General features: G+C 37.2%; 1 protein-coding gene and 1 long non-coding RNA gene across 2 annotated transcripts; one reads left to right on the top strand and one right to left on the bottom strand.

Moving 5' to 3' along the window:
- The first annotated feature begins 14,300 nt into the window (after positions 1-14,300).
- On the top strand, positions 14,301-15,992 carry LOC144554698 (uncharacterized). The gene is made up of 3 exons (XR_013511710.1): positions 14,301-14,642; positions 15,193-15,625; positions 15,731-15,992. It is a non-coding gene; the product is annotated as an uncharacterized LOC144554698 (long non-coding RNA).
- Positions 15,993-21,646: 5,654 nt separating this feature from the next.
- Positions 21,647-24,468, bottom strand: LOC144554713 (leucoanthocyanidin reductase-like). Its single transcript, XM_078303031.1, has 5 exons — positions 24,169-24,468; positions 23,886-24,026; positions 23,137-23,374; positions 22,361-22,564; positions 21,647-22,059 (listed from the first exon to the last, which is right to left on the bottom strand). Exons 1-5 carry the CDS (start codon positions 24,361-24,363, stop codon positions 21,848-21,850), a joined length of 990 nt encoding a protein of 329 aa, XP_078159157.1. The 5' UTR covers positions 24,364-24,468; the 3' UTR covers positions 21,647-21,847.
- Between the last annotated feature and the right edge of the window lie 1,304 nt (positions 24,469-25,772).

The following is a 25,772-nucleotide window of genomic DNA, read 5'->3' as shown; positions in this document are numbered from 1 at the left end:
TCCGACATATCAAACCAAATAGAGTGAAGTTACTTACCAATGATTTCCAAAACAGTTTTGGGCTTGGGGCAAAGTCTTCGTTAAATACACGTGATGTTTTAACGAAACTAAGAATCACAAAGAGTTGTGATTAGCAAGTTTGCTTACCTAAGATAACTGATAACCATGATATGCATACACTGCCTTGGTTATTGGTGAAAATATGGATCTTGGTCCTACTGCAAACGGGAATAGAACAAATTTGCAGTGGGAGTTTTATTATTGAATAAAACATTACATGAACAAAGCTAAAAATCTTTACATTAAACGTTGTAGAAATATGGCTAAAGAAACGTCTTTCTCTTTACGCTCCCTACTCGAAAAGGTAGACATACATGAGAAAAGGGAATATATCCTAAATACACCGGTCCCTGCTGAAATAGTAGAGAGTAGCTCTGTCAGTACTCACACGCTTCATATGACAAGCGATGATGAGAAACTGGAGAAGCTTAACTGTTCGTTGAGCCACGAGTTGGTCACGGAAGTTATCCTGAACTCATTTCCTCCCAGCTATTCGAAGTTCATTGTGAACTCCCATAAGCAAGAGTTGGATAAGAGTTTGCAGGAGCTCCAAGGGATGTTGAGGATCATTGATATAGACATTGAGAATAGCTCTCATGTTCTCGTGATCCAAGAAGGTGGGAGAAAGATCAAGAAAGCAAAAGGGAAAAACGGCTATTAAAGTACAAAGGCAAAGGGAAGTTGGTTTTGGGAACGAACTCTCCCAAGATAAATGTTTCTGCTAACTCTGACTGCTATTTTAGCAATAGCAAAGGTCACTGAAAGAGAAACTGCCCGGAGTATCTTGGAGATATGAAGTTTGAGAATGTCTCAAAAGTCTCAGTCTCAAGTATTTATGTTATTGAAATTAATGTTGCGACCTCTTTTAATGATTGGGTACTGGATACTGGATCATGTGCTCATATTTGCACGAATATGCACGCACTAAGAGGAAGTTACGCAATAAGGAAGTACAACTCCGAGTTGGTAACAGAGCACAAGTTGCAGCCGTTACAGTCGGTAGGATAGAATTGTACTTGCCTAGCGGGTTTATTCTGGAACTAGAAAATGTCTATTTTGTTCCTACCATTTCTAGAAATATCATATCAATCTCGTGTTTAGAGATGAATGGTTTCTCGTTTGTTATAAAGGACAATAGATGTTCTATTTATAACATGAGACATATTATGGATCATCTTACTTGTTAAATGATCTTTATATGCTAGAAATGGAAAATCCCGTGTTTAACAATCAATAACAAAAGACTCAAAACGTTTCATGAAAGTATTGACTTACATGAGACATAAGTCTGAATCCTTTGACGAGTTCAAGGAATTTAAGACTAAAGTAGAAAATCAACTGAACAAAAGTATTAAGGCATTACGGTAGGACCGTGGAGGCGAATACTTGAGTTATGGTTTTCAAAACGTACTTAAAGGAATGTGAGATAGTCTCACAAATCACACCTCTAGGGACACCGCAATGTTACGGTGTTGCCAAGAAAATGAAACAAACCATGCTGGACATGATTCGTTCCATGATGAGTAACGCCACCCTTCCCAAAATCATTTTGGGGACACGCACTAGATACTGCTGCACTAACGATAAATATGGTTCCATCCAAGTCAGTTGAAAAGACTCCATACGAGTTATGGTTTGGGAAATCCCAAATATGTCTTATCTTAAAAATGGGGTTGCAAAGTATTTGTCAAACGCCTGACGTCTGACAAACTTGGTCCCAAATCTGACAAGTGCTTTTTCATAGAGTATCCTAAGGAAACGAAAGGATATTACTTCTATTACCAGTCCGAGAACAAATTAGTTGTTGCTCGTCATGGTATACTTTTGGAGAACAAGTTTCTTGCAAAAGGAAGTAGTGGGAGTAATGTAATACTTGAAGAAATTCAAGATACATCACACAATACAATATCTGAACTAGATCAGATTAACCCACCTCTTGATTTTTTGGCTGATGAGCATCTGGAAGTACCAAGTCCACAAGTAGTTGTGGATGAGGTTCTAGTCTCGAGCTCAAGTGCTTCAACGCAAGTTGAAGTAGAATTGGATCTGCAGACAGTTGTGGATCAAGTTCGATAGCCTGAAGAACAAGTGCTACGTAGGTCAATGAGAACAGTCCATGCACCCGAGAGGTACTTGGGACTGCACGAGGTCTCAGTTTTTGACACTGAAGATCCACTGACCTATGCGGAAGCAATGGATAGGCCTGACTCTGATAAATGGCTGGAGGCCATGAGATCCGAAATACAGTCCATGTATGACAACACGGTTTGGAACCTAGTTGTACCACTTGATGGGGTGAAGCCCATAGCTAACAAGTGGGTTATCAAAGGAAAACAGACATGGATGACAATATGACTATTTACAAAGCACGGCTAGTAGCGAAAAGGTTTCAAACAAATTCTGGGAATTGATGAAACTTTTTCACCTGTGGCTATGTTTAAGTCAATTCGGATACTCCTAGCAATTGCCGCATTTCATGATGATAAAATATGGCAAATGGATGTCAAAACCGCATTCTTAAATGGAAATTTAAGAAGAGGATGTGTACATGACACAGCCTACGGGTTTTGAAGATCCAGAAAATGCTGGGAAGGTATGCAAGCTTCTTGAATCCATTTATGGATTGAAGCATGCATCACGGAGTTGGAATCTTCGATTTGGCAAAGAAGTCAAAAGCTTGACTTCGTAAGATGCGAAGAAGAATCTTATGTGTACAGAAAAACTAGTGGGAGTGTCATCACCTTTCTTAATCTTATATGTAGATAACATACTCTTAATAGGAAACGATATTCCTCTATTGCAATTAGCCAAAGTCTTCATTAAAGAAAAGTTTTCTCGATGAAGGACTTGGGCGAGGATGTCTATATACTAGGCATAAAAATCTACTGAGGTAGATCAAAGAGACTTATAGGATTAAGTCAAAGCACGTACATTGACAAAGTGCTGAATCGGTTCAGCATGCAGGATTCTAAGAGAGAATTCCTGCCAATGAATCATGGTACACAGCTTAGCAAGACTCAGTGTCTTTCGACAACTGATGAGCAAAGCACTATGAGTAGAGTACCATACGCTTCGGCTATTGGCTCTATCATAAACACCATGTTGTGCACTCGCCCTGATGTCTCGTACGCTTTGAGTGTGACGAGTAGATATCAGGCTAATCCAGGCATAAAGCACTGGAATGCAGTAAAGAATATCCTTAAGTTCTTGAGGAGAACTAAGGATATGTTTCTCGTCTATAACGTTATCACCTAATACGAGAGATCGTAAACATAATAAGATGTTTATAATTAATTATAAAAGATATAATTAATATAAAGGTGATGTAAAGGTTTGCAAAAATTGACACAATCAGCAACACAGCTGATCCACTCACAAAATCTCTTCCTCAAGCCAAGCACGAGATGCTTAATGCTTCTATGAGTCTAGAACACATAGAAGATTGGCTGTGTGATTTTCTCAGGATCTACGAGATCTTAGAGAATATAGAGTTTTGTATATAAGTAGGGCCTACGATGATTGGCTCCTAGCTTAAGTGGGAGATTGTTAGTGTAATAATCTAGAAGTCAATAATACGATAATTCATTATATATAAAGATTTGTTCATAAATTGGATGATTAATATCATTTTGTTGCCTTGAGTATTATTGCATTTATGGATCATTTCGAGTTCATGACTGAAATTGTGAAACTCCATAATATAGATGATATATACTCTTAAAAGGTCACTGACCAAGGTAATTAGTAGGAATACTAATTACCGCTGTAAGGTTAGTATGTGGATTAAATGATGGTCAAGTTTTACAGACCATAGACAAGGAGTTGTCATTTTAATCACATAGATATATGTTCCAGGAACATGATATCTGACAGACCCCGAATGAAACATTATACGGAATTGTGTTCGTGTCATTAATGCTTTCATTCAGTGTTAAGTTCTAAAGTATGAGGTATTCATCTTTCCTACTAAGAAATGTATATGTGTGATTGTTATCAAACGCTGTCGGTAAAACGCAGTTATAATGGTAGCTCTTCGGTATACATGACTTAGCTGAGGTAGTGATGGTTTACCAAAAGTACTATTGTCCCTTGTATCTCTATACGAGCTATAGCATCACTGGGCCCCTTGATAGAATAAGATTATCAGCGCGCGGTATGATTACAAGAGTAATCATATTTGATAATCTGCTCAAGATCAAGAAAAGATTAAGTTTACAAGCATGACACACACCTACCTTGAAACTAATCTGATAGCTATGTGACAAAAAAACTAACACGAGTAAATTGTTTACTGGATCGTGATATTGTACTGTACAGCATCATCTGTGTAATTGGATGGTCATAGTGTATACTGCCAGATGCCTCCTATGATTATAGAAGTTAAAACAGTTTAATTCTATTTACCAACATAACACAGATCCTATTGGGTCACACCATATAGGAGTTAATCGGAGAATCTTATTGTGATTGATTATAAATTGGTTATGATCAATAGTATGATGGTTATAATTAATTATACGTGTTATAATTAAATTATAAATGTTATGTAAAAATAACAAGCAAAAACATTGGTTAATTTATAAACGTGTGTGACACGTTGTATAAAAGTTAACCGGTTAATTTATAAATGTGCAGGATACGTTGTATAAATTACCGAAACAACAACCGCAAGAAAAATATATATAATTATTCAGAATAATTATACGAATATTATTTGTGTTCGGGCCGAGGGCATTCGGGTCTTTTCAGATTCGTCTTATCCGCATGACATGTCATCGATCCTATCCAGATGACACGTCATCGATACCGAAACAAACAACCGCAGAAAAATATATATAATTGTTCAGAATAATTATACAAACATTATTTGTGTTCGGGCCGAGGGCATTCGGGTCTTTTCAGATTCGTGCTTATCCGCATGACGTGTCATCGATCCTATCCAGATGACACGTCATCGATCTTATCCACATGTCATCATCCTTATCCATTCGATGGCATATCTTGTAAATAGGCCGAACTTGGAGGGCATTTTGGTCATTTGGCAACTGACCCTAAACCCTATAAATAGGGGTGGAGGGGTAGAGAGAAAAATTGCTAATTCACATGTATCGTTTCGTGCAGAATCGAATCGGTATTTTCTCTCTTTCTCGGTTTCTCTCCCAAATAGTGTTTCGGTTGAGAAAAGAAAGTTATACGTAGTTGACGTATAATCTTGCGGGTTGTTGTGGAGAATATTTACGGGATCGATGAATAGTGTTTTATCGAATTTCGCGATATGTCAGTTTTGCTTATTTGTGAAACTGAGTAACCGAAAATTCGTGTTTACGGGTTTTCGTCTTTTTCCCCGTGAATAGTGTTTTTGTAGAATTCCGCAGTTTATAGTATTTCTGGCAAAAGAAATAAACCGCTCTCTGGTTAGTCCTGGTGGATAACCGATAGAGGCATCAGACGTCTGATGCTCCGAGTCGATTCCTTCCCTGGTGAGGCTCTACTCGCTCGGTCTGCATTCCAACTGTGATTTGGAAATAAGGTATAAATATGTTATATTAATCTATTTAATTGGTAAGTAGATTAAAGTTTTAGAAATCAATCATGGAGTAGATCTGTAAAATGATTAAAAGGGTCCTTGCAATGAAAGACTTCAGAAGGAACTCTGCTTTGGTCTTTCCGGCATATCCCTTTTAATTCACGGCTTGAGTTAGAAGTAAAATTTTTTGTTTTACGTTCTTTCCGCAGCTTAAGCCTAAACGGGTTTTGGTTACCGCGAAACCCCAAAAGTGGTATCTGAAACCCAACAGTATTAACACGTGGCATGGTAGATTCATCATTTTGGAAGGCAATAATGACGCCTCTTTGAGTTACGCATCGAGTGCTCTGACAGTTTGACTAACGCCTGATTGGACAGCTAATAACCAGACGCGCCCTTTGGAATCCTCAAAGGAAAGATTATATAAACCCTTCTTCTAGAGCAAACTTCGACACGAACTTTTCCTCTCGTAAGAATTATACATCTCCGAGATGAGTAACTCTAACCCACAACCCGACAATGGCAGAGGAAAGTGGAGAGCTTTCTTCGACTTTGTCCTAGCGGGAGGTGCTGAGAATTGCCAAAAGATATTCAACACGTTGTGCGAGACAGGGCACTCCAAGTTAGAGGCCGCCCAAGACCCAGGGGATGCCACAGCTCCAGTCCCGGAAGTAACAAATGAGTGCCAGCGTAAGGGAGATCCGGAGAATCCGTCTCGGGTAGAGATGATGGGGGCGCCGCGCCAACTACCTCATAATTCATCAACCCGATGAATCTGAATAAGTGCGCCCACTGTATAATGCAAATTATGATATAAGAACTTTTTCTTCTTTTCTGTTTGATCTGACTTACTCATGCTAACTCCTTTTATTGACCTCGGGGGCTTTCTCCTGACATATCCTCCTAACACTTTCACACGACTTCAATGCGTCAGTAAAAAAAAAACAAAAAAAAAATATATTACCGTGTATCCTCCGCGATAGCACTTTAATTCGCTTCTAATATTATGCACGCCGCGTAAAGTAAATTTTCCGCGTTGCATCCCACGTACACTAATAAAGTTTTACCATGAAAGGTACTAAATTTTGACCACGTGTAATACATTGTTACCGCGTACAAAATTGGCTATATAATATACATGCCATAAGCGATAATGACAACTTGAGAAACCAACAAACATGAATCCAGGACAGATCTCGGATATTGAAAGAAAAACTAGGGATGCCGATGATTTCTGTAAGGTATGCAACCAATATGGGAAGCGAATAAATATGTTCACTTGTATTGAATGTATAGAAGTATTTCATCCCCCATGCATCACGGCCTACCTCCCCAAGACAAGAGATGATTTGAGATGGAGAGCTTTTATTTGCCCACCATGCGCGTTCGACAAGTCAAAGCGACTTAGAACAAAAAGAAAACGCAAGAAAATAGTTCATTATGATTCCGAGTAACAAACTCATTTTTTGAGTTAATAACCCCTCCGAGTTTACATCGTTTCTATTGTTAATATTTTGCTTCTTAAGCTAATATAGATGTGTGTAACCTAAGTAACCCCTCCGACTTAGGACCTCTTCGTTGAGAGGCCAACCCGGGATACAATGCAGAGCCCACAATTGAAACCCTATTACGATTAAAGCCCAGAACAATTGACTTAAAATAGATCGGGATAGCCCGTATCCCGCGACTCAAGGCCCTGAAATCGCTTAGCGGATAATAACCGTTCATTAACTTCCCACGATGTCGGTTACAACGTAACCATCCATGACGTCGTGTGACTATTAGTTATGCCATGTCCGCGGTCACATGTTCGCATAACTGATCACACGATCTCAGAACTGACCCACGAACTGCCTTACCCTTGGCAAGGGTAAGGCGGTACGTAGATCACCCTATATAAAGCCCTTCTTTCGACAGGAAAAGGGCGAACCACAAACAACACATACTTACACTCATACACATGTAGGAAATAACACAGGTCAGAGTTCAATATTTCCAAGATCATCCTAAGTCTTTGGGGTCATTTTTCTGACTTCCGAGACCCGAGATCGAATCACAGTCTCTCCAACACCTCTTCTTGGCCTGCAACTCCAAGCAAGACGAGCCCAGTTCAAGCCCATCCTGACATACGGCCTTCTCCCCGAGATAGCCCATATCACCAATAATACCGAGATTCAAACGGTTATTTGCAAATCCCAAAGATACGAAATTGTTGCGTTGGCATGAAGAAGAGCGCAAAAGGGATGTTAAACTAAGACACCCGGCTGATTCTCCTCAGTGGAGAAACATTGATACAGAGTTCACAGAATTTGGTGGCGAATCAAGAAACCTTAGGTTAGGGGTGAGCACAGACGGAATGAGTCTGTTTCGAAGCATGAGCAGTTGGCACAGTACTTTACCAGTTCTTATATACATGTACAATCTTCCTCCTTAGTTGTGCATGAAACGCAGGTATATAATGATGTCATTACTAATCCAAGGACCCAGACAACCCGGAAATGACATAGATGTATATCTCGCACCATTAATTGAGAACCTCCAAAAATTGTGGAGGGATAACATCCGGGTGTGGGATGCATACGGCAAAGAACAATTTGAATTGCGGGCCCTCGTATTGTGCACCATAAATGATTTTCCCATGTATGAAAATTTATCGGGCTACAGTACTAAAGGAGCAAACACGTGCCCTATCTGTGAAGATGACACGTAGGTGTTGAGGTTGAAAAATTGTAAAAATAATGTTTTTATGGGGCATCGTAGGTTTCTTCCTATTAATCACCCATACCGTAAGAAGGAGAAAGAATTCAATGTGAACACTGAGCTTGGAGTGGCACGTTGTCAGTTAGAGGAGAAGGGTGTCTTCATGCGGGTTAAAAACCTGAAAGTTGTTTCTGGAAAATGTGCCAAAGCACCACCGAAAAATATTTGGAAAAAAAGGTCCATATTTTGGGAGCTACCGTACTGGGAATATTTAGAAGTGTCGTGCACGTTGAAAAAAATGTTTGCGACAGTTTGATTGGCACATTATTGAACATTTCGGGGAAGACTAAAGACGATATTAAAGCTCAAAAAGACATGGTAGAAATGAAAATACGACCCAAGCTTGCACCGCAGGATAAAGGGAAACAAAACGCATACCTACCCCCCGCAATGTGCACAATGTCGAAAATCGAGAAAACAAGCTTTTGTAAATGCCTTCATAGTATTAAAGTCCCACCAGGGTATTCTTCGAATATTAAGAAGCTGGTTTTGATAAAGGACATGAAATTGATTGGTCCTAAATCCCACGACTGCCATGTTTTAATGACACATATGATTCCTGTTGCAATTCGGGGAATTTTACCAAAGCCCGTTCGGCAAACCATCACAAAGCTTTGTTTTTTCTTCAATGCAATTAATTTCAAAGTGATAGACTCGGTAAAGTTAGATGCTTTACAAAAGGAGGTTGTCGTTACACTTTGCCATCTTGAGATGTATTTTCTGCCATCTTTTTTCGATGTTATGGTTCACCTTGTTGTTTATCTTGTGAGAGAAATTAAGATCTGTGGTCCTGTGTTCCTGTGGTATATGTATCTATTCGAGAGATTCATAGGTATTTTGAAAAGTTACGTAAGGAACCGATTTTGACCCGAAGGTAGCATCATAGAAGGATATTCCATGGAAGAGATCGTTGAGTTTTGCACCAACGACATGACCGGTGTGGGTCCTATTGGCATTCCAAAATCTCAATACGAGGGAAGGCTCCAAGGAGTAGGCACTATTGGGTTGAAAGCCGTAGTTGCTGATTATGATGAACTGCTAAAGGCATATTTAATTGTACTACAACACACGGCAGATGTTACTCCCTATATAGATGAGCACATGGCAATCCTTCGACAACAGAACTAAACTAGAAGTCAGAAGTGGCTTACTGACGAGCATAACTGTTCTTTTATAGGATGGCTGAAAGAAAGAGTGAAGTCACACCCCGAAATGTCGCCCGTAAGTGAAACTATTAGATTGCTGGGCGAAGGACCACAAATGGTTGTTAGAACATTCCAAGGATACGAGATTAACGGATATACATTTTACACTAAATTACAAAGTGATAAAAGCACCATGCAAAATAGTGGGGTGACGTTGGTGGCGACGTCTCAAGAATTCAGTAGATCGGGGGATGCCCGGCCTGTAATAGCATCAAAATCATATTACGGTGTTATTGAATAAATCTGGGAGCTCATTTATAATGCTCACCTCAGCATTCCGGAAAAAACAGTCCACCGGCAAGCAGAAGCGACAAGCGTTGGCCAAAAGTTACCCGAAAACAGTTCAGATGGGGAAAATTAAGCGGATGCGGCCAAGTGTTGGGGAAAAGTAAGCGGATGCGGCCAAGCGTTGGGGAAAACTAAGCGGATGTGGCCAAGCGTCGGTGAAAAATGGCCCGAAATCAGTCCAGTGGCAAGCGTTGGGCAAAAGTGACTCGAAAACAGTCTAGCTGGGGAAAATTAAGCGGATGCGGCCAAGTGTTGGGGAAAACTAAGCGAATGCAGCCAAATGTCGGTGAAAAATGGCCCGAAAACAGTCCACCGGCAAGCGGAAGCGGCAAACGTTGGCCAAAAGTGACCCGAAAACAATTCAGTTGGGGAAAAACTAAGCGGATGCGGCTAAGCGTCAGTGAAAAATGGCCCGAAAACAGTCCAGCGGGGGAAAATTAACCGAATGCGGCCAAGCGTTGGATAAAACTAAGCGGATGCGGCCAAGCGTTGGGGAAAACTAAGCGGATGCGGCCAAGCGTCGGTGAAAAATGGCCTGAAAACAGTCCAGCGACAAGCTGAAGGGGCAAGCGTTGGGCAAAAATGACCAAAAACAGTGGAGCGGGGCGCTCCGAATCTATGCATACACATAAAATGGGGGGGAAACCTGGGGAATTTCCAGGGGGTGGTAACCCTGGGCGTGGCTAGAGACCCAAAATGCATATTCCTCTATAGGGGGAATGATTTTTGGAAGGGGCGCCTCCTCATGTACATGTCAAGCAGTGTGTACATGGCCCCTGTCGGTGCCAGCGTCGGTGAAAAATGACACGATTTTGTTACCCAAAAACACGATTATGTTACCGAAAAAACACGATTGAGCGGGGGCAAAAAACACTATTTTGTTACTAAAAAACACGGACCGCAGTGGGCAAGGAACGCGATTATGTTACCGAAAAACACGGATTGTAGTGGGCAAAGAACACGATTGTGTTACCGAAAAACACGAACAGCAGTGGGCAAAGAACGCGATTATGTTACCGAAAAACACGGACCGCGCGGGTTGAAATCCCCAGCTGTAAATCCGACGAAACAAGGTCGGCCAGGGCGTCTAAGCGTGGAGGCGCCCGTAAGACCGATGCGGTGTTACGTTACGAAACTTTTACAATTAATTTTTAATGATTTAAAGGCAGGAATCAAAAATCGTGCTAACAAAATAGAAGTTTAAACCTTAATTAAGGTCCTCTAAATGAGTAAATTAAGTATGAATCGAAACCGCGTCGAAATTTTGAAGTTCTGAACCTTTTTAGGTCCAGTGCGTCCGCACTGGTGGTGACTGACCCGCACTGGCTTCTGTTTTCCTAAAATTTCTTTTGAAATTTCTGTGAGTGCGGGTGAGGCCACCCGCACTGCGGGTGGGTGCGTCCGCACTCATGAATTGCTGTGTTGAGCTGAACTTTCCTGAAATTGGCTAGGTACTGAGTGCGGTTGAGGCCACCCACACTGCGGGTGGGTGCGTCCGCATTACGCTCGGACTTTTTCTGAAATTATGTCGAAAATTTACTAAGTTCCGACTGCGGGTGAAGTGACCCGCACTGCGGGTGATTTCTGTGTTAAATTTCATTTCTGAAAACTGACTAAGTGCCGAGTGCGGGTGAAGCCACCCGCACTGCGGATGAGTGCGTCCGCACTCAGGGTAATTTTAACCCTAAAACTCAAATTGAACCTTCTCTCTCTCTCCCACTTCATTCCTTTCCCCATTTTTAAGTGATATTTCACCCGACAGAGAGAAAAAGAGCGAGAGAGTTTCCCGTTCCTCTCAAACCCTCGATTGTTGCGAGAAATCAAAACTAGAATCGAGTAAGCGCCCGTGAATCTCTCCCAACTCCCTGATTCGGTATTCTTTTCTCTCATTTTCTCTTTCTAAACCTCGAATTTTCTCGATTTCTCAGATTCTCATTTTAAACTCGAGATTTGTGTTCGAATTGCTCGAGGATTAGTTCCTCTACACTCCTTGCTTATTTATTTATCAATCTTTTTCACGATTTCTTCTGATTTGTTGATTTTAGATTTCTAGGGTTTCGTGCCAAAATTGAAACTGGGCATAATCGTGAATTGATTTGCTTAACCCAACCAATTAGACTTGTAATCGGTAGGGTTGCCTCCTGATCTTGAATTTCTAGAACATTTAACGACTGATTTGAGATTTGACCAAATTAGGGTTTAACCAAACGGTAAATCGAACTGTTACGAGAACCAAAATAGAGAACTGGTACCTAAATTGTTACCAAATGGAGAGTTTGTATGGTCCGAAGGACCTAGATGAGATTGTGTGCGGTTTTAGAGGATTTTGGTAAGAAATAATGAACCGAACGAATTGATATCAAAAGCATAGAAATTGATTAAAGAAGGTATAAGCCCTAGAAGTAACTCGAGTAAACCTCTCGATCGTGAACCAATGTTAAACCTAGTATACGTGTAATATAGGTGTAGGCTCGGTTGAGCAAGACGTTGCGAGGCATTTCGAGACGCCTGAACCATAATTTAAGCGGTACGCTCATCGTATTCAGGTGCGGGATTCTTGGACTTGTTTGATACTTTATTTTCAGGAATTAAACTATGTATTCGTTTGGTCATGTTGAATATCATTGATTGCATCATTGAATTGTGTATAGCATTTGCATAGCCCAATCAAATTAAACTCGAATTGATGTGACTTGAGTGATTTGCATGCTGGTATGGTTGTAGGTTGTGTCGATCTATTATGATCTGATTTGATTGAAAGTCACCACGATTTGATTTGATATGTATGTGAATGGATTTACGAAGTTAAGCACTTGGATCCAATGAATTTGCAAAGTTGGGCAGTATGCTGACTTTGATTCCCAGGATCCAATGAAGTTAAGCCTTAGGTGAACGGCCCTCAATGTTTCCCAGTACCAGTTGGGACGAGGGAGGGTGATTATGTTATGATGTGTGAATTGGAATCGTGGGTGACTAGTGTGTAACGTCTATGGCTCGGTGGCATTCTCCTACGTGTTAATGCATGTGGAAAGTCAATTGAATATTACGAATATTGGAAACGATTCTAAAGAGGATTTTCTTTATGTGACTTGAACCAGACCTTAATAACTGTTAAGCCAAGCAATTGCAGATGGGTGTCAGATAAAGGGTCCAGCTCGGTGGGCCATCTGTAGGTGTCAGTAACCCTACAGATATGGGTTTGATAAAGGGTCCAGCTCGAAAGAACATCTGTAATTGCTACAAGCCCTAATGAGTCGAGTTAAGCCAAAATATGTGTTGTGTTTGAAATTCATCTTGGAAATTCCGTAAACTGTGATTCATCTGATTAATTGTTGTCAAGCATTGGCATTCTGTTATTTATGAATATATATCTGTTTGAATTGTTATGGTTTGGGTTTCATTGTTGAATATAGAGTCTGATTGCAAGTCCAATGATCTAAACTGTGGCAAATTTTGCACTGAGAATTTATTCTCACCCCCACCCTTCGGGTTATTTTACAGGTACTGGTGCGAATGATCCTGGAGAGGCACGCGAGTAGTAGGCCTTAGTAGCTTACCATTTCATGACCCTAGATTTGTTTTGTTATATAGATTTAGGGTAGGCCTCGTGGTTGGTATCCGAATGAGATACTTTTGTTGTATTATATTCTGACCAGACTGTGTACTCTGATTATATATTAGAAACTGGTTTTATATTGCTTGTTATTTTGTTTGAATTGGTAATTACCTTGTAAGCATACACGGCGTTGTATGCTTACGGCGGGGGACTATTACGACCCGTGACCGCGGGGTGTGACACTATACATCCAAGAAAATGTAAATAATGAATAAATTAAATATGAGAAATTTTATTAATATAGAAAATTTTTCTTATTTAAATTTTCTTCATCGTAGTTGTATCTTAAAGTTCATATGAGTCATTTATCTGACAATTATTCGTTTCATATCTATATTCGAATTCGTATTCGGAGATTATTCGTTTCATATCAATATATGTATCTATATCCATTTAAGACGGGTATGGTTTTAAATTTTGAGACACTTTTAATTGGAGTGTTGTATTAAAGTTGTAAATGCCAGCAATACAAAACAAAATGAACCAGCAAGACTGGGATGGTTTGAAACTTAGCGTATATACCAATTTCACAAAATTTGCATTTTTTTTCCCTGAAGCAGCCAAATCAAGATAAAGAATAACAATTTGGGCGAATTCTAGAATGTGTTAAATTATTTTAAGGGGTTGTTTACGGTGCAGCAAAATTATTTTGACTACAGTACAGCAAAATTAAACTAAATTGTAACCCTTCATTTATTTAATCCGACGATTGAGATAAAACAAATCTATTTAGTATTCTCTGTTAAATTTAACGGAATGTTTAGTCTGAAGGGTAAAATTGTCAATTTACAATGAACCGTTTATTTCACTGATTCTCTCTTCGTCTCTCTCGTTTCCCCAAAACCCTCCATGCGCGGATCAAATGTTCATCTCTCTCACTCTCTCGCCTATGAACTGTTTATTTCACTGACGCACCATCTCACTCTCTCGCCTCAGACCCCATCCCGACCCATCTCTCTCTTGATCTCTCGCCTCAGACCGGCGCCAGCGGCCCTAGCACAGACCCTCAGCCTTCCTTTTCAATTCTCTCTTTGTACAATCGGCTGAGCCATGGCGGTGAGAGGGATAGCTGCTTCTGTCGGCGCGATAGTTCTTCTAGCTGTAACGAATCGCATTCTTTACAAGCTGGCGCTTGTCCTCATGAAGGGTTACCCTTTCTTCCTCGCTCAAGCTATACTACCTTTGGGTATGTTTTAATTGTAATTATGCAGGTCACTTGTAAATTTTTTGTGTGTAATATGATGTTGTATGTGGATTTATGTTGAATAGACATTAGGCTAATCCTTAAGATTTTAGGATGTGTTTTTCTATGTTTAGATGTTTGATAAAATGCTAAAGAGAAAATGTCTTTCAAAATATGTATCATATTTGATATCTTTCAGGTCAAATTTGAAACACGTAATATTTGCTTGTTCTGCTTATGTGAACATATATCATTGACAGAAGATGGAGCATATTTATCCTTAAACATTTGGATAAGATAAGATAGATTACAGTTTTAGATTATCACACCGGTTAAGTCTGGTATTCTAATGGTAAAGTGTGTCCTACCCTGAAGGGCCTGAATAGAGATGTACACTTTTACCTAGGTATTCTTGCTTATATGAGTACTCATTTCAGTATCAGCACCCGGTTATGCACCTCGATATATCATAGGTACTGTTATATTAGTCTTTTGGATAACTTTTTTACAGTGATAAGAGCATAACCTTTAACACTTTCTTTGTTCATCACAGGTATGTGGCAGTATACTTCTCTGTACTTTTCTTAAGATGTTGTTCAGGGTAGTTACTAAGGAAATCTTGTCGCTTCCCAAAGTTCATTTTGTGGTAATTGGTGTATTAGAAGCCCTTGGTGTGGCTTCAGGCATGTCAGCTGACGGTAAATACTTAATGTTGTTTAAATTTTCAATTATCATTGCAGAAAAAGGTTGTAATTTCTTGCAACTAATAAGAATTTCCCTGAAGAGTAACCTTTCGTATTAAAACTGAATTGATATGCTACCTGGGCCAGCCATACCTATTTTGTCTCAGGTAACAAACTAATTTCAATTGATTTTTGCTTTGTTTGTAATATAGATAGATATGTTGAAGATATGTATGATATCAGTCTATAACCAGGAAAAGACAAAAACTTGGGGTGGTTCTTAAATCACACTAGCAACCAAAGGTACACTTGTCCACCAGAGTATCCTTTCTGGATAGATGATGTTCATGAGATGTAGATTTAAAAAAAAGTCACGAGCACTAATCATTGTTTATCCTTGGGCTCCAGGTGTTTAGAAATTTCAAAATTGAAGAGGCTGAGATAATATGTGACTATGATATGCTACAACTATGGATGAGTTTTTTACAAAATACTGGTACCGGGTTTTGATATGCAAAAATAATGTTTGCAAATTCCTGCATATACAAAAAAGATTTATTTGTAATATCAACTGTCTTATTTGTGTTAAGCAAAGTACTATAAATTTTTTATTTGTAATATCGACTGAAGTGAGATGAGCAGAGATTTTTTTCTTTTTATTTTGTGTAATTGCTGGTTTTGTAGTGTTGTACCAGTATAGTTTTGTACTGCTGGTTTTATCTAACTTTTCCTTTTCAATTTTTTTTTTTTATATCTTCAATTAACTATGGTCACAACATCAGGTTGATGCCCTTTAGAAATCATATCATGTAAAGTCTTAGAAATCATGCCCTTGAAAAATGTGTAGATCTTAGAAATGCACGCAAGTTCGATGAAATACCTATTTGAGAATCTTAGAGCTGATGTTGCATTTGATGATCTTAGAGGGTTTGGTTACGTGATAAAGTGAATCTGTACTATGGGTTTCAGTTCAACTGAACTGTAACAGTGGCATGATTGACAATACTTAAACTACTCAATTATTGGCCTTGAACAAGGGTACGTATAACAGTACCCATCCCAAAAATTATGAACTTGTACATAGTACTTTGCGTGATGGTGAATACACCATACTGACTCTACCAAATTAAATAGCTAACTTAAAAAAGATATACACCGATAATCCCTAAGTCATTCTAACTGAAATCGAGAAAGATACAAATAAAAGAAAGAAATGGAAAGCAGGAAACCGGTACTGGTACCGATGTCGGTATTGGCCATTAGGAAATATGATTGAATTTATTGAGAAAATAATAATCTGACGTTGTCACGAATTGATAGTAGGACACTCTGACTTTGCTTCAGTCAATGAGCTGCTTCAGACAATACTGGGTAGCTCCACCTATTGCAGTATACTTTGAAGTCAATGAAAGGCATTGCTTAATTAACAGTGAGGAAGAAAGAGAGAGGTGAAGTGAATAGAATGAAAGGGTATATTAGTTAATACAATTTGTAAAATAATAAATAAAAGGGGATAGAAGAAAGAAAGTTAAATTTATATGGGGTTATTAGATATTATGATGTATTTATGGGAAATTTTCCCTAAAAGAAAAGTCATGGCCTAATTGAGGAACCATTTGAGGCTTAATCCAGCCTTTCAGTTTGCTCAAGCTAGAGTAATCTTAAATTGAGGTTAGAAGAAAATGTTATCTTGAGTGGAACATGCACCAAACTGAACAGATAAGTAGACACTTCATTTCATGGGGAAATTAATTAGCGTGCATAGTTTTTCAAATTAGAAACGACCAAATTGTAATACTTTTCATATCAGCTAAATCAAGCAAATTTATGTAGACTATTTAATCTGCTGTAAAGAGGCTTGAAATAATTAACAGATACCATCATCATATGACAGTAAAAAACATTTCTTTGTTTTAATCTCTCACTTTGTATTTCTCCCTTCTTGCTTCTAGTTTAATTTCTTTTCTATTTTATTAGGATTTTTTTTATTTAATTCTATTTTCTGCTGCTTTGTTTTTTCGGATGATGTGATGATACCTGTATCAGGTACGGAGTAGCTTAAATCATCGTTATTTTGTATTAGAATAACATGTACGAGGGCAATTTAAATTTATAATAATATTTAATTATCTATCTATTCATTAATTGCTTGCATTTTAATTATCTGTTAATTCATTTCTTGCATTTGCTTCTGTTGCAAGCACAATACCTCTTGTATAATTCTGAAACTGCCAGAAATAATTAACAGATACCATAAGCATGTCACGATGCTAAACTTTCCATTTACTAAACGCAATAAATTGATGATCAACCATCATGCCAGAGCTAAGGCATCAACTTGATTTAGTTAGATTTCATGTCTAGTTACATACAACATATTCAACTTACAACTATATAACTTTAGTTAACAAAAACCACCAACAGTTTTCAGATATCTGCCACCAGAACACGGGCAAAAGATAAATCATAAAAGTTCAATACCCATAACTTTTACCCTTATGTAGATCAACAAAATTATCAGCTAATTTACTTTTGTTATAAAATTTACTCGGCTATATGCACCAACTCATACTCCACAAGCGACAAATTGTTATCTTCTTTAACCGTAAAATTAGATGCTTCAGCTGCCTCCACATGGCCCCACTTGTCAACTGCTAGCCTCACGGAACCCTTAAAAATGTCAATTTTTGCATTGCGAATTATTGTTGTTGAAAGGTTGCAACACATCAACTGTCACAAACAAATTCCTATGTTAATTCATGCAACATAAATCAATGTTGGTTCACCGTACATATACGATGTGGGAAGTGGAATATTATACATTGCAGTTCTTTGCTCAGTAAATTATGAATTATATCTACTGTTCATCACCAAGGATCTCAAAAACTTAACAGCAATAGCAATAAATTGTGATTCTTCTAAACTTGTCAAGGAGAATGTGACAAACAATACTTGAATTTTTCATTATTAAAAAATCTACAATGTTGAAAATATAACAGGAAAAGAAAAGATATTCTTACTGGTAAAAAAAAAAAAGAAAAAAGAAAGTGCACTCTTAAGCCAAAATCTATTATTTAGTATGAATGTGAATTAATAATAAATATTTGTAGCCTAACAACTCAAGTACTGATATCAATCTAATTATCACTCCTAAATGCAAAACTTGAACATGGATAAGATTATAGTTAATCAAATAATATATCAATTTTGTTCATTTTTTTTTATATTTCTTAGAAGAATTAAAGATTAATCATCATTGACATAAACAGATGGGAACTCAATTTGCTAACAAACTCATGAATTTAGAGAATTAGCAAAATTTACAAAAAATGCAGCATAGTCCTCAGAATTAGTAAAATTTAGAGAATAGGTCAATAGTATTGCTAGCATTATACTAGTACACCAGTGGGAGATGTGTAAACTAAAGGATATGTGCAACAAACAATAATGAAATATCATAGGGTATTCAAACCTCAATAGCAGTGGAAGATGCAGTCCCCTAAACTTTCAAAGATATATATAGAAAACTTTTCCCTACAGAGATTTAAAAAAAATCCAATTAATAAAACAGAAACAAAGAAATAATCACAAAGAGATATTAGATTATTATAATTAGCGACTAAAGTATCAAACAAATCTATTAAATACAAACTGCACATATGTTCCAATAATAATAATAACAATATGAAGTCACAATAAATACCATGGACTCAATCAATGAAGTGATGCGATCAAAGCACGCAATGGGTACTGGTATATTACCTTACTCGTAACATGCACGGTGATCAGTACATGTCTGCCAATTGTGCCACATTTACCGCACTGATCCACTATTTTTATTGTTCATACTCATCACTGACATCGTGAAGGAGTATAAGACATGGTTTAGTTGCCAATTTTGGACAGGGGCATCCATTCATGGTATTTGGTATCAAGTTTGCTTGGTTTGGAACTTGTCAGAGACTGAGACATGGTTTCTTTTCATCAATTCGTGAGTTTTTGCCTGGACACGGGTACCCCTACCAAAAAAACTTAACAACAAAAAGCTAGAACTTAAACTTGAAAGAAAAGAAAAATTAATCAATTAAATCATGCAATCGTAATAAACGTATTAGAATTTCTCAAGGACCTTGGCAAGTGAAAGAGAGAATTGAAAAAAAAAAAGACTTTTCAATTCAAGCGGAATTGAGTTGCGTTAATTGAAAATAATGTGGAACGGTATGAGTATGAGGAATGGAATTTTACGATTTGCCAAGAGAAAAGAGATATGTGAACAGTATCACGAGCACCGAGCAGCGGAGGCGGCAGCGCGTTCAAGCCCTGCCGCAATTTCTCTACTCTCTTCTCCGTTCAAAAGGATCAGCCGCGAATTTTTGGAATGAGAGAACGAGATGTAAGCGCAAGCGTGTCTTATTTACTTGAGAAAGGATAACGGAGTCAGGGAAAAGAGAGTAAAAAGACAATTCTACCCTAAATAACTTAAAGATGGAGATAAGGAGATTAAAGGTCAGATTTTAATTAAAATCAAGTACTGCACTGTAGCTAAAATAACTTTGCTGCACTGCAGACGAACCCTTATTTTAATTATGTAATTTGAGATAAATTAGCAATTTTTTCATTAGTTCAGCCACAGGGGTGGACTAAATATTAAACCACTTTAATAGGTAGCTTATCTATATATATTTATTTTAGGTCGGTGTAGAGATTGGTTTTTGCCATATTAAGGACTATCAACACAATAAAAACTGCTGTTGGAAATAAAATAAAATAAAAGAAAAGGGAATTTCTTAGTCGTACAGTAGTCCACCAGGAGGGGAGGGCTTGGCTTGGCAAGTTGTCTTACCAGTTGAGTAAGTTACACATCAATCGCAAAATATTTCCAAAAGCAGCATCCAATAATTTGTGACTAATCAATATCAAATGCAGAATGGCTTTTTTTAGTCGTACAGTCCAATCAATATCAATTGCCGAATGGTTTTTTTTTTTTTTCCACCAATCAATCAACATAAAATAAATTGTGACTAATTTTATACGAAAACATTTGGTTTACAGTTTGATCAATATGACTATATCTTGATCTTCTGGCTTTCGATAAATAGAGTAAATACTATATAATAAGGAGAGTATTTACAAATGGAATTGACAAGTTGACATGACAAGTTGTACAAAATAATCGGATACATGATCTACGCGAGCGACAATGAATGATTTGATATATTATTATCGGATATATGATTCACGCGAGTTATTTGGAATGGCCAGATAAGATCAGATGCTCAATCATGAAAATCATGAATATCACCAAGATCAAGATCATGAATATTATGAAGATCACATTTTACCAATTATATTTTATCAATTTTAATTTACATCCAAAGGTTTTAGTTGCTACCTTTGGGAAATAATTTAGGAGGATTAGAGTTCGTACAATGTAATTGGGGATTGGGATGGTAAAATCCATTTTTTTTTTCTTGAACCCTCAATGAGCTCAAATTTGCACAATTTGATGTATGAATAGATTTTATATACCGTAATATTTATGAATTGTTTTTATTTGAGAAGTTTGTTGTACTAATTAGGTGTTGTTGTATCCATTAGGTCTGGAATATGGGAATTATCCAGAAAACAACTATTATGTTGGCCAAGTAGAACCTTTGATAGAGACAATTTCACACAAACACAAACCTTTGATATAGACAATTGCACGACTATTTGGCTCTCTTTTATTAAGTACCCTTTTCCCACTTATCTCCCTCCATATTTTTTCTTGCAAAACACTCAAATTTGTAACACCATATTCATTTCCTATAATATACTCCATTAATTTTTAAGTGACCCTTTTAACATTGAAATCTTTTGATACACATATCCACCCAAATTTGTCAAATCTTTGTCAGATTATTTGAATAAAGGCTTTGTTTTTCTTTTTGATGATTTTTAGTAGAGAACATAATTTATATGAAATACCTATGCGGTACCATCAAGTCAATGGTTAACGTAATAATTTCATCCCCTCCAGATTAACAAATTACTTAGGCACTTTTCGCGAGAGAAAAAATACATTTATGACGGTACTCTGTTACGAAAAGTACCGTCGCGAATAGAAAAAGAACGTTTATGACGGTACTCCGCACGAAAAGTCACTTTTTACTCTCGTGAAAAGTGTCAGTCTTTTGTAGTGTTTTGCCATAGACAGATGAAACAATTTGTTTTAATTCATGAGTCAAAGTTGTTAAATCAAATGAGTCAAAGTTAAGAAAAAGTATCCGCTCAAGGCTAGTTGAGGAATTAAATACAACTTGATGTTTTACCATACATGGTAAATGAAAATAAATAAATTTATTTTATAAATGAAAGTACCAATGAAGTTTAAACATTACACTACTCTGCAAACTTGCATTATTAGATCAGATGCACTGAATAAGATCTTTCCATTTGCAAATAACAAATTACTCATATTATTCACTTATTTTCCTCAGAGTATCGTTTATTGTCACTCAGGCATTTGCAGCTGGGATGTACACCTTATTCTTTGGGGTTTTCATCAAGGTCTTGTTTGTGGTTGAGATTGGAGATGTAGTCGTCGAAGCATTCGTCGATTGTGTGGAAGGTTATGTCAGGGTAGAGGTTGCTGATCTCAATTTCATCTTGGCCATCAATATTGAAGTTTGTCTGGCACCCGTTTATGAATACGTCGTGTGTTAGCGAAGCCACGATACTTCCAGGAAAGATATTCTCTGTTAATTTTGTCAACCAGAAACATTTTTTTGAGACTAACTGTCCAGAAACTCACTCAAAATTTGTGGTGTTATGGAATATGTATATCCCTTTGTAAAGCAGTATAAAGTTTTGCCTATTAGGACATCCAATTTCTTTCCCTTTTTGGTGTTTTGACTTACCCAGGAGAAAGATGGAAGGGCGTTAGCAATCTTTTTGTTTTGAGAAATGAAAATAATGTCCACAATCATACATGTCCCCATAATTTGTGTTATTGTATTGATATATGCATCTTTGTTCTGTAGTGTTTTCGAGAGTTACCTGCAGCAATGGAGAGCAAATCTTCTGCGGTGAGGGTGGTTCGTGGTAGCTTTCGGCCGATCTTACTTTCCCAGAGGGAGGCCATCTCATTCAAGCTGAGGAGGTTGGATGAGGGACGGAAATGGACAGTCTTGTTCAATGTGCGCAGATCATACGCTGCTTTGATTGTCAACTTTCCAATGTCATTACCCGCCACAAAAAATGCTAGTCATGAGAAAAGAAAAGTTAATTTATTTGTTTTTTATTAATTAATTTCAGCACCTTTTTTACTTAGACGTTTATGATTGATAATGAAATTCTGTCCTTAATATAAAGATGAAATTTGTCCCACCTATGATACATTATGATGTTACTTATTAAAACTATAAACGATAAATGGGATATCTTTAATTGAGGAACATTAGTTGAGTAGCGTGTGCATAGGTGATATGTGTTTGGTTGTCTTTTAAAGGATGTAGCTTGAGAAATGAAATGGTTACAACATTTGGAATTGGACATCAGCATGGCAATAATATTGAGATAGGAAAAATCCAAAATGGGTACTTCACAATGGGTAAATGACTTTTTAATAAAGGGAAAAATTGGCACTTCATCAATTTTAAAAATAATATATATCGAAAAAAATAATAAAATGGGTAAATTTGTAAGATTTTAAATTTAGAAGGATAAATATGATAATACAAATTTAATTGGGGGCAATACGTAATTTCAAAATTTATCTTGACCGTGGTGCTTTTCAAGACACTAAACCAAAATTGCAAAAACAAAAAAGGTACCTCTGCCATTGCCATCACCATAGATCTGGAAACAGTCAAGCGGTGGCGTCATCTCCGATGGATGTATATTGTCGAAGTATGGCCAACCTGCGATCGAGTTACAACAAATATACGTGTACGGGATAGCTGCTGCCTCTAAGGCACATCGAACCCTTCTCTTCTCATTGTAAAAAGCCAGACCTGGCTCGACGGGATTTGTTTTGTCTATGTCATGTCCGAACTCCGATGGCAAAAATCTCTATGAATAGGGATAGAAATAAATTTTGAAAGGAAGGTACCAATTCACACTTAAAAGTTACTGAAGCATGTACATAGAAAACCAGTTCTGCGAGCAATAAAAATAAAGGATTTCTCACTATTCTGTTATAATCAATATCATTGGTTTGGCACCATTGATCTTCCATCCAAGTTATCTGCTTTTATTACATTAGTGGTCTGAAAAAGGATAGCATTGTAACTGTATGCCTTTGAATAGCAGATATTCAGTTTTGGTAATATTCAACACATTACCTAAGAGGAGAAAAAAAGGAAGCAGAGAAAAACTGATCCTATAGCAAGAGACTTCAGATAATTAAAATTGTGAAAATGACGTGATAATATGGAGGTAACTGATAGTCCCATTTCCCTACCCCTTAACTGGACAAATACAACAGAACTAAAAAAAGAGGAAAAATAAAACAGAGATGTTCATATAAGAGTGTTAAATTACATGCGCACAAGGTTTCGTGTATCAATGCATACATACATACCTTGACTGTACCAACAGCTTTCATGGCTTCTATTAGTGTTAACTGATCAAGTATGTTGGTCCCACCTACTGAAGATATCACCACCTCTATTCTATATTCTTTCAACTTCTGTTCTATGAACTCCTTCTCATTAATGCGGCCCTGTTTTACAAATGATTTTTCTATATATAAGTGTCAAGAACGAATACTCAAAAAAAAGAAGCTTAATAATATCATATTTCTTCCACATCACATTGAAAGCACAAGAGAAATGTGGGATCTCAGTACGAGTGAAATTAATTACCTCTATAATTATGGCGCCTTTCTCGCGGAGCGCCTTGATAGATGCCGCACGTATTGGGGATTTCCTTCCTGGGGTTACAAGCACATAGGTGGTATGGCCACTTTCTAAACATGCGTCAGCCACAAACCGGCCAATGTACCCAGTGGCACCAATTATCAGTGCTGGGCCATTAATACTCTCTTGAGCAACCGCCATGGTACTTGGGTTTTTAGGCTTAGGATTGCTTATGTGTGTGGAACTGACTCGCAAATTACCAAGGAAAGAGCCTTTATCTTGCCTCCACCATGTTAGGATGTAAGAGAGACAATATTATATATATATATAGTGGGGAGACTTAATTTTATTTTTAGAATTGTTATTTATTAAATAGGGAAATAGATTAAGTACGAGGGATTTTCAATGCCCTATAAGGTGCCGAATTAGTGGTTTGGATCCAAACTTAATAGCCGAGTTAATGGTATGTTTCCAAACTTTGGAGCCAAATTAGTGATCCGAATACAAACTAAGGCCACATTAAATCCCACCGACCCACTTCTTTCTCTCTCTCCTTTCATTTTTGAAGATCTCTTCTCCGTACATGTATTTTTCCAAGACATCTATTCTAAACAGGTAAGGCCAAGGCAAGGGATAAAACAAAAAGATGATATTTTCACCGAGAAGGCAATAGGAAAGCTTATGAGGAGATCTACAATAGCATATTTCTTTCCCATTAAACAAAAGGAAAAGTCTCAATACTTGAATTGACGTTTCCGATTAAGTTTTTCCTTTTCCATACTGCATTACCATACTTTTTCTCAGATATAGTGTTTTTTGTTGCATTTTGATTATTTTTAGTTAGATTGTTGTTCATGAAATAATTTGTGTAATGTAATTGTAAATGTTGTTTATATTCGTAAATGTAGTGTTTTTTGATATGTATTTTGTTTAAATTTATTTAGTGTTTTGGTATTTTGTTAAAAGTAGTGTTTCATTTGAATTCAGATACATGGTTTCGTTGGTACTTTTTTTTCTTCAGAAAATATGAATTATACATAGTTTTTAATTGAAACCATGTATGATTGGTGTTTTTATACACAATTTTTATTTAAACAACCGTGTATGAATGTTTTGGCGAATAAAATCAGAGGTGTTTATAAATGTTCAAGAAGATGACCATATAGCTTATCTAGGAATAATATTCGAGATATTTTATAAATGTTTATCTTTTTCTCTATCAAATTTGCACACCAAAATTTTAAAAAATACCACAATTTATTCATTTGTAGCTCATGACGTTGTCCCCTTATACAAATAATAGGAAAACAGCACCCTTCTTTTTTTAGAGGACCACAAAATATTGGTTTTTTTTTTTCTTTTTTTGTCGTAAGGCAAGCTGCTCTCTTTTGGGGGTCCGACTTTAATTGGATGCTTGATGGTAATTAATACTGTGGTTAAATGAACCGTGAATTAAAAAGAGATGAACGTAGAGCGTTAGCAAAATATCTATCATATATAACTTATCTTTACTGCTTTTGACTATTCTTCGAGACAAATTATGTAGAAATATCTATCATAACTTATGCTTTGACTATTCTTCGAGACAAAAATTTATAGAAAAAATATGT

The sequence above is a fragment of the Carex rostrata genome, chromosome 5 (assembly GCF_964058835.1).
Source record: "Carex rostrata chromosome 5, lpCarRost1.2, whole genome shotgun sequence".
Classification (NCBI taxonomy): Eukaryota; Viridiplantae; Streptophyta; class Magnoliopsida; order Poales; family Cyperaceae; genus Carex; species Carex rostrata.
The sequence above is the reverse complement of the archived record's forward strand: the minus strand, read 5'-3'. Positions and strand labels throughout refer to the sequence as shown.